The following is a 9840-nucleotide window of genomic DNA, read 5'->3' on the forward strand; positions in this document are numbered from 1 at the left end:
TTTTATTTTGGATTCTTATATTCAAGAATTTCTCCAAGCCAAACTCACTTGTCCATAAATCCCCAAACCAAACCCACTGCTATTAAGTCGTACTTTCAACTCACAATGACCCTATGGCACTGTACAGAGTTTTTGAGGCTGTAAATCTTTACAGGAGCAGAACGTCTCATCTGTCTCCCATGGAGTGACCGGTAGGTTTGAACTGCTGACCTTGTGGTTAGTAATCCAGTACTTCTACAACACCACCAGGATTCCTTTCACTTGTCTATACTGAGGGGTATATGAGTAAAAGTCCTAGGACAGTTTCTTTCTGGTCTTGAGTCCAAAAGCACCTGGAGATTTGTGTGGCTGAATTGCATCAATATGAACAGTTCTGATGGACAAAATTATCTTTATCAAGAAAGTTGAAGTCACAAAATGAGTAAGTCCTATTACCCACTACCTCCCAATATGACCTTTCCCTGACCTTCAAAGAACCTTGTCTTCAAAGATGCTTATATATCACCTCAGAGATGAGACTTAGAAGCCCACGCCAAGCAAAGAAAGTAGCTAACATTTACAGCAGAACCCAATACCTTTTTCCAATCGTTGAAGCACTGCTGTCAGAGAAGTTGGCTTCTATGGGAAACAAACCATTTGTAGCTGTACTGCTGCCAGTGGAGGTTAACTTTACTCAGTATGAACTTTGCAAGAGTGCTTGGTAAGAAACGCTCATCAGAGCTGACTCATAATGTGCGTATGTGTGCACACGCATGTTCATGCACACATGCATGTTAATGCACACATGTCACATGCAAATACGTACTAACAAAAGAGAATACAGTGACTTAAATTGATTATTGCTCTTAGCAAATGATTCCAGAAATAGATCTTCCTCTTTCTCAACAGGTTAAGATATTAACCTGAGAGCAAAAAAAGGGAACTTGGAAGTAACCAGTGTTACCATTTTCCTTCTCTGGCTATACAACTCTTCCCCACCCCTAACCTCTTACACTCTTCTTGTAAAGAAGGGCTCTGAAGCCTGAGGGTGGAGATACGGGAAGGTCACTGACACTACTGTTCCCTTTCCCCCCAGCACAGGGTCAGGGCTTGGGCAGAGCCCTCCATAGCTCTCTAAGACAAAGGAACCTTGTTTTCCCCTGAGATCTCAGGGGCCTCATTGGTATTCTACAGGGGCCCACAGGCCTGGGGGTGGGGAGGGGGTCAGACCCTGAGAACAATAGCAGGACTGTTTGTTTAGCCCAGGGTAAGGAGAGCCATTTACCCCAGCAAGTGGCCCTTCTGCACCCACTCACTAACCCCAGCTCTTTCACTCTGGGAAGGGCTAAATGGTGGTGCAGGTGTGGTCAGAATGGAGGAACTTGAACTCTAGGTAGCCAAAGACAAAATTCTACTCTAAGCTTTAGCTGATAACCCCTCCAGGGTTTCAATGAAGAGAAATATATGTTTAGTACGTCTGATCCCTTGGTCACTATCCAAATAACCAGAGTGTCATTTGTAGTATTTTCACTGGGTAATAAAGGGCTAAGCCTTGGAAGCAACTCTTGCATCATCAACTGATACTCTTTATTCTTACATCCATTTTTCTTGAACTCAAATAACTTAGCATCCCCTTTTCTGTTCCACTGTCATTCAAAACAAGAGACAAGAAGGGAAGAAATTGGTTTTAATGAATCTCTAATATGGAGTCTGAGATAAATGGCAAACAGTTCGACGACATCAGTGTAAGGACCAGATGCCCATCTCTGTCACAATTGATGAAATGCTTGCTCTGAGGGCATTTGAGTTCAGCACAAGGGAGGAATCTCAATCAGTCTGTCCAAGCAAAAATCAAATTTGGGATTCCAACTGAGGAAAACTCAGAACATGCCAGAACATTTCTTGTCATAAAAGTAGTTGACAATCAAAGAATTCTGAGGAAGGTCCATTGGGTTCACTCTGACTTTCCACAGCTCAAGAAATGCCCTTTGGTTGTGTGAGTAATAGCCTAAAGCTGCAGATGCTCCATTTCAGAATCCTTCATTGTTGGAAGGGTTTTGCCTTGATTTGGGAACCCTGTGAGGAATTCCAAAAGAGAGGTTCACGCTCTAAAAAGATTGTCTCATATTCCCAGGCTAAGTACAGACTGTGCCATGGTAGAGTTGGCATAAAAGACCTGTATTGTAATGATATTCCCCAATGCAACTCAATTGGGTTAAATTGCCTGACTTTGTTAAGAGGTCATAAAGTAATGACCCCTCCCTAGTGTTTTCTTTTCGATTCTAATTCTCTACATGTGGATTCAGTCTAAGTCTTTAGCACCTTAGCAGTAACTTAGATACTATGGAAAACAGAAAAGAACTATAAGGTCTAATCTCTTTCTCTAGAGAACTTGCAGTCTTGTTGAGGAGAACACACTTGCCTGCAAATCAAGACTAAAGCTATGTACTCAAGTGTTGAGATGGATATAATCAAGTCCTATGTGCAAAAAGTCAAAAAAAAAGTTCAGTGTTGACTGGGTTTATCTGCAAACTCCCTAACCAAGTCTAATCAACCTCTTACTAAATTTAAGCTTTCCTCCCTAATGCTGTAATATAGGGGTCTGACAAAGATCGATAGGGCCGTGTGACTCATCCAAATCCATGTCCATCCAAGGGACTGTGCTGATTCTGAAGCTCTCTCTTTAAGCAAGAGCTATGAGCTCCCAAGCCCTCCCTTGTTTCCCATGCCCTGGGCACGCCTCAAGGACCAGCTCCATGATGGAAATTCAGTGTGAATCTGGGAGCTCATCAAAGGGAGGAAATGAAGGGCTTTCATCGAAAAGGATGACAGAAAGAGACCAATTGTGCCCTGTACAATTCCCAGCCTGTCCCTTGAATCCAGCTGACAAAGGGAGAGATAGAAGAACCCTACACAATAGAGCTAAACAACAGGCAGGCTCATTGAGTGAGAAAATGGCCCCATCTCCCTAAGTCTCTAATCTGCACTACAGTCTTACCCTCCTCCCAGAACCCACCCCTTAACTTCACCCCATGAACAGAGGCTTCCTTGATCAGGGCCTATTGCAGTTGACAGGGCCAAGATGCTAGAGCAGCCGTGACTGGTACTTCGGATGGATGGGGATCAGTGGGTGGGTTCTAGGAGTAAAATGACAATCATCAGGAGGTGGTGAGACAAAGACTTTTGCTTCTGGCCTTATCCTGGTCAGACAAAGCCCTGTCTATGATCTTGATGTCCATGATATCAATGCATACTATATTCAAGAACTAAAAAAGGGCCCTTTTTTAGTCACTGGGTCCTGGGTATCCAAGCTCTGCTGCATAGTCAATTCATGTGGACAGGATCAAATAAAGAAACTCAGTCTCTTTATTGGACAGGTAATATTACTATAGCAACAGCATCTGGACCACCTTGTTTCCTATGCTCCCTACTCCTCCCCAACACACACACATACACACACACACACACACACACACACACACGATCTGGGAAACTGTTCTCTTCTTTGAGATGTCACTGGCTACTCTCCAGAGTCGAGTTTGAAAGAGTGCTCAGAGGTCAGTGCAGAGCTGAGAAATTGATTGCCCTTAGGACTATTTTGCAATTGCCAATGAGGGATTAATCAATCAGTGCTTACTGAACTTTTGATGTCAGTTTGGCACTGGGTGGGTCTGGCAATGGGAAAGGAAGGGAAAGTTGCTCTGTTCAACTGCTCCAGTTGTTGCAACTCATTCCAATCATGTCAGTGCCCTCACATGATCTTCTCTGTACCTACAAGGAGAAAATTTCCACTGCTGCTTTCTCTTAAGACTAAGAACTAAACCACAGAGATGGATTTTAGGATTTGAAGATAATGTACAGAAATGTCATTGGCTGGATTTGGAGACTATATTTCCCCTCTCACCTATCTCCCAAGGATTTCTTGAGTCTTAACTTCAGAGAACTCCTAGAGAGCAGTTTTACTGTCAGGCTGTTAAGTAAACTTCTTGTTTTCCTCACCAGGAGGAAACACTCCAAAGCAAAGCAGACTTTCCAATTTGCTTACTTCTCCAAGAGCTCCTTTGGTTCTGCAGGGAGGCTGTGCTTGGTGGTTTTAGTCAGTGTCTTTAGGATGAGTAGGTTAAAGTGATGGTTTGGGTCTAGTTTCCTTTTAGTTTCTGGCGTTCTTGCAGCATTCTTGCAGTCTTGGTGGTATTCAGTTAGTCCCCAAGCATTTTATGAAAGTAGGCCCCTGCTCTGCCTTCGCACTCTGTCTGGGTTACATCCACTTACTCTCAGCCAGCCCAAACTATACTGCTCGGCAAACAGCCACCTTTGGAGGGAAGCATCACAGTCTGGTTACCACGGTAACAGCCACTGTTCTCAGACAACAGGCTTGCAGGAGCCAATGTTTTGCTGTTCAGTAATAGCATTGTGTTACTGAACAGAGAAAAATCAGCCACTGCTCTTTGGCTTTTTTTCCGGTTCCATTGTTATCCCAAAGATTCATTTGGAACACTCCCCTTCCAAGTCAGGACAAAGTGTAATGAACTATCATTTCCCTATAAACCTTTTGTGCAGGCACTAGTAAATTTAGTGTTCCTCTTTGTTCCAATTCTAAGGGATTCTACATGGATAAGGTTGTGAGCTCCCTGTTCCTGGAGGTAATTAGGCAGAGGTTGTAGGAACATTCAATTGGCTGTTCAACATAGAGGGTTGGCTCAGACAACTTCTAAAATTTATTTCAATTCCAGATTCCATGATATAATCTCTTTACTGTAATTGTAAAACAGCAACACATTTCACCTCAGAAGCAGTAGCAGTTCAATACCTTGTTAAAGGTGGTCTATAACTAACAAAGTATTTGAGATACTCTGTTATTGAATAACTGAACATGCAGTGGTTACTTCCATCATGTGTACCTGGATTTTGTTGCCTACTCCCAAGATCTGGAATCCAATTCATGTCCTCCCTGGTGATCCTATCTCTGACCATCATCCATCTTCCATAATAGAAGACTGTCCCTATGGTCTCCTTATTTGTTCCTGCTATTACCTCAGGGCTTTCTTCCCCTGAGGAATTAATATTCAACATCTTTCTTTGCCCCGTCTCCATTATTAATTCAAAACCTACCCTATCAGCTGGTTTGAAAGTCGATAGGGTGCCTGATGTTACCCCAGACAGGAAATGAGTTCTCTAGCATTCACCTCTCACCCAGCCAATGATTCTTACCCAATGATTCTTAATTGGTCGGTCCAATGATTCTCACCCAAGCACACAAAGTGCATGCAAATAAAACCCAACCACTCTGGAAATAAGAAAAGTCAGCCTGTACAATTCTAACGGTACTCGCCTAATTTCAAAGAATTTCCATATCCTTTTTATTTGATGATCACAATCCTGAAAATAGATAGATGAGTTATTGTTATTTCCATTTTCCAGATGATAAGATGGTTGTTCACAATGACCTACCCAAGATCACACAGTTCATAAATGGTAGATCTGGGATTCAAACCTGGTTGTTCTGACCTCTTAACTATCCTACCAAAATACTCATTTCAAAGAAATATCTTAGGATAAAACAACCTAAGACTGACATCAGCTCCTTATAACTGAAAACCTTCTCTGTGTGGGCACTGTTGGAATCTACTGGGTACTATATTTGTTGGTCAATATATGCAGTAATTCATTCTCATTTTATGTAATATGCATTCAAGCTGCTACAGTTGCTTTGCCAAATATGAGTAGTGTCTACATATCTCTGTGGTATCCTATACAAATAAAGACCCTTGGTTCTGCACATCTTTCTCTGACTAGACAAGACCAGAGGCCAGAAACTCATAGACTTTTTCATTTGTTTCAGGAACTCGGAGAAGCCCTCAGTACCCAACCAACTCTGCAAGAGACCTAAGGTCCTAGTAGCCTCCTTGTCACAAACAGAGATTCAGAGTCTAAGCCATGCCCTAAGGGAGGTTGAGTCTGTGATATTTGCTAGAAATGATCATCTATACATACATACATACATACACACACACACACACACACCTAAATATATCTGTTCCCCATGGTAAAGCCATTGGGGACTTTATTTTCATTTCCTGAATTTGTGATTGACCTCCTTAGCCATAACCAAACCTATGGCCAGTTTGTCTGGTTCCCCAACTTCCTACTGATGCCAAACAGGGTTCAAGTTTGGTAGTAAGCAAGCAGCTGATGTGCACCTGAGTACTAGCCACCACTCAGTTGCCTCCAACAGCACTAGGGGTGCCAACTGACCTGGCCATTACCAGGCCTTTGAACCAAGCTCCAAGAGAAGGTAGAGGCAAGTGAGAGGGTAAGAGGACCCATGAAAACATCCACCCAGCTGAGCACTGTCTCCAAGGATCTGTGGGACTTTCCATGTGCTGCTGCAATTCTTTGGCAATAAAGCATCATTTTCAGTACAGAAGAGAAGGAGTTAATTTGGTCGCATGCTAAGTAATTAAAAAGAAAACAAATGCCAAATCACGACTTATTTAAACCATTGTAAACCCTGAATCCCCAAATTGGAAATTGTCTTGTGAATTCCTATGCTAAAGTTTTGAAACTCACCCATGTCTTTGGGACTCTGACTCCAATGGTAGCCGGCTGACTAGTCTGCTTGGTGGCTGATTTTGTTCAGCTGGAAGGATCCTGGTCTCTCCAGTCTCCTTCTCCGGTCCTTTACTTTTTCTCTCTGAGTATCTTTGTCCTCTTCTCTTGCAATGAAAAGGGCTTTCTGATTGACAGCCAACCCCCTTAAAGGGACAGGCCCGCTTTCCTCCTCCTCTCCTCCTCCCCTTCTCCTCCCCTTGTCCCCACCTCCTCAGGGATACTCCCTTTTCTAAGGGCTCCATCTTCTCTTCTGCCTTTCATTGCCAATTGTTTCATTTTCTTTTTTCTTTAAATATTTTTCCTAAAGCTTGCCCGTGTGGAACTTCACTTTGCTACAGAGACATTTGGAAATGTGGATTGGGGGGCTGGAAATAAAAAGAAGAGGTCCTGGAAGCCTCCAACTGACACTTGGGTCTATTTGGTGTAGGACTAGCCAGTACAAGAGTCAGAAGTCACGGAAGGTATAGCACTGACCAAGGGTTCAGAGTCAAAAATGTAGATGCTATCTCCCAGAGTCCTTCCAACTCTGTCCCAACCCCACCCCTCAATCCTAGCTGCCCCTTCCCTCATATACCTTTCCCCTTCCCTTATTGTTGTTAAGTGCCACGGAGTCTGTTTCCGACTCATAGCAATCCCATTTATTATTGTTGTTAAGTGCCATCAAGTCGGTTGTGACCCATAGTGGCCATGTATACGGTTTCCAAGGAGCAGCTGGTGAGCTTGGACCTCCAACTTTGCAGTTCAAATGGCTTTGCAGTCTGGCGCATTAACCCACAGCGCCACACCAACAACCCTGTTTAGAGTTTCCTAAATACAAGGTTGAAGGAGCTCTGGTAGTGTAGTGGTTATGAATTGGGTTGCTAACCTCAAGGTCAGCAGTTCAAAACTACCAGCCATTCCACTGGAGAAAGATGAGGCTTGCTGAGATTTACAGCCTCAGAAATCCCATGCAGGGTCATTATGAGTTGGAAGCAACTTCACGGCACACCACTACCAAGGTTGAGTCAATTCTCAAGTACAGGGTTTCTGAGAAGCAGCTGGTGGGTTTGAAATGGCAACCTATTAGAAGTATAGTGCTTATCCTATAGAGCCACACCAATACTTCCCTCCCCTTACTCCCTGGCAAATAAACACTCCCTTCCCCCCTCCCCCGCAGCCAGCTTTAGAAATATAGAGATGACAATTTCCTCTTTTAAAATGATTTCCTCCGAATCCTTCTTGGTTACAACTGAAGGGGGGGAAATGCAGCTGTTGATTCCACGGACAGATTTGTTGCCAAGCCAGGCAACAAGAATCATAATAATTTTACAGACAGGATAACAAAGACCAGAGAGGGAACAATCCCTGTGCAAGTTTACAGAATGAGCTAAAGAAAAGACCAGCGATGAGCATGATTGGTTTTCAAGGAGGATAATTGACTTTGGGACAAGTCAAGATCATGACCTGTCTCAATCAGGTAGTCAATATCTCAACCTGAAAACATAGTGTCTTCTTCAGAGTGCTTAGGACAATCAGAGTGGTGAGAGGCAGGTAGTGGGTTGGGGTAAAGTAGCAAGTGGTAGTGAGAGTGGAGAAAAGGATAAAGGAAACATAGTCCTTGCCTCAGAGAAAGAAACAAGAAGAAAATAATAGCTGAATCAGAAAAAAACTTGCTTTACTTATAATAGTTGTTTCTAAGGACTATGATGGGTGCTGAAGGCATTTGTAAGTCCAATTTGAGGTGGGTTTAGCTTGGGAAGACTTTCTAGAAGTGAATCTTAACCAGTGTCTATCTGGGTTCTTTGTTGATGTTTACTCTCCTTTCAAGAGCATCAAGGGAGGCATAGTTCTCTTAACCTTAAGGGTTGCATCCTCCCATGGATACTCTATATGGAAACTGGTTGGCATATAACTCAAGGGTTACCTCTTGGGAGATTCCTTGGAAGTAAGGTATGATACCCAAAAATTTTCCTGGTACTTTTCCCTGGAGTAAGAGAAAAGGAGGGAAGTGCTGAACAGAACCTAGAATCTTCCTATGCATGGGTAAGAGGCAAGATTGTGCCTTACAGTTTTCTCTTCAGACCCTGACTTGGGCTCTGCTGTTAGGAAATGGGTGAGTCTTCTGAAGATACCTCTGGGGATCCACCATGTTCCAAAGTTCTGAAGTGTTTAAGACTTGTCCAGAGTTCGAGAACTCTGGCTCCTTTACTCTTATACCAGCCTCAAAAAGAAAGGATCCCTGTAAATGAAGAACAGTGTAGTAGTCACTTTCCAGAGCATCCTAGTGCCCTAAGCCATACAACTGATGGCAGAGAGTTCAAAGCCTCTGTCCTCCCCAGACTTGCTCTCCAGCCATAGGTCCTGCCTGCTGTGGAAGCTGAATTGTAGTATCATGCCAAAAGTTAGCTTCTAGAGGGTTGTTGTCATACTGACTCTGGAGAAGGGGGAGGACCTAGAGCAAAAGTCACCAGTCTTGACTCATCAGAGGGCAAACGTAGCTGAGTTCAAACTTTGGGGTTTCTGTTGTAAGGGATGAAGGAGATGGTTCTTTAAAGCTCAAATAGACAAGACAGCTCTACACACAGGACAGTTGACCTAAGCTGAACCTTCACAGATATTCCCCTGGATCCTCAGCAGCAGCTTTAGGCTACTTGTAAGACTCTTACGCTACTTGGAAGAAAATGTGTTTCCAGTAAAACTCACAGATCCCAATCTATCTACCACAGTTCCCAACATATATTCCCTCTCCTTTCCTTCATCTCTAATCCCTTATTCTTCAGTTTTCTGTCTTTTCCTAAGTCTCTATCTTTTTGTGTCTCTGTCTTTCCACCTCTGTCTCTGTGTGTCTGTATCTGTCTCTTTCTATTTCTCTGCAGTTCTTGATTAAGCATGCCTTCCTGTCTTCACCTTGTTCTTATGGTTAAAGAAGCCAAGTGTTTTAACCACTGCACCACAGAGAGGTATAGAGGATTGGAAACCCAGGGCTTTGAAGGAGAATTGGCCAGGTGATTATGTCCTGCTCACTGTCCCCAGTGTGTTGAGATTTCTAATTCCCCAGGATCCAGTATATGAGAGTCACTTTAGACATCTTGACATGCTTCTCCTGAGCCCTTCCCACAGTCTTCATATGGTTTCTAGCCAGTTCTTCCAAGCGGCCTTTTCTACCTGCTCATTCACACCTATTTCTGTGATTTGGTTCCCATTTGTCCTGCTGGGAGCCCTTGGCTTTGATTGCAGCTGGGCTCTTGGCAGTGCTCAAGGATGCCTCCA

The 9840-nt window shown here is 43.4% G+C and overlaps 1 protein-coding gene across 2 annotated transcripts in view; it reads right to left on the minus strand.

Moving 5' to 3' along the window:
- PLP1 (proteolipid protein 1) overlaps positions 1 to 7046 on the minus strand; it is a 16136-nt gene extending 9090 nt beyond the window's left edge. Inside the window, exons 1-2 of one of the 2 annotated variants that reach the window (XM_006876525.1) lie at positions 6904 to 7046; positions 6550 to 6695 (exon numbers count right to left, since the gene is read on the minus strand). In XM_006876525.1, coding sequence (XP_006876587.1) covers positions 6550 to 6553 — 4 coding nt within the window. In that variant the 5' untranslated portion in view covers positions 6554 to 6695; positions 6904 to 7046. Of the gene's footprint in view, positions 1 to 6549; positions 6724 to 6903 lie in introns of those variants that run through there. The other variant, XM_006876526.1, reaches the window with a different exon arrangement.
- Positions 7047 to 9840: the final 2794 nt, after the last annotated feature.

The sequence above is a fragment of the Chrysochloris asiatica genome, unplaced genomic scaffold (assembly GCF_000296735.1).
Source record: "Chrysochloris asiatica unplaced genomic scaffold, ChrAsi1.0 scaffold00389, whole genome shotgun sequence".
In the NCBI taxonomy this organism is placed as follows: domain Eukaryota; kingdom Metazoa; phylum Chordata; class Mammalia; order Afrosoricida; family Chrysochloridae; genus Chrysochloris; species Chrysochloris asiatica.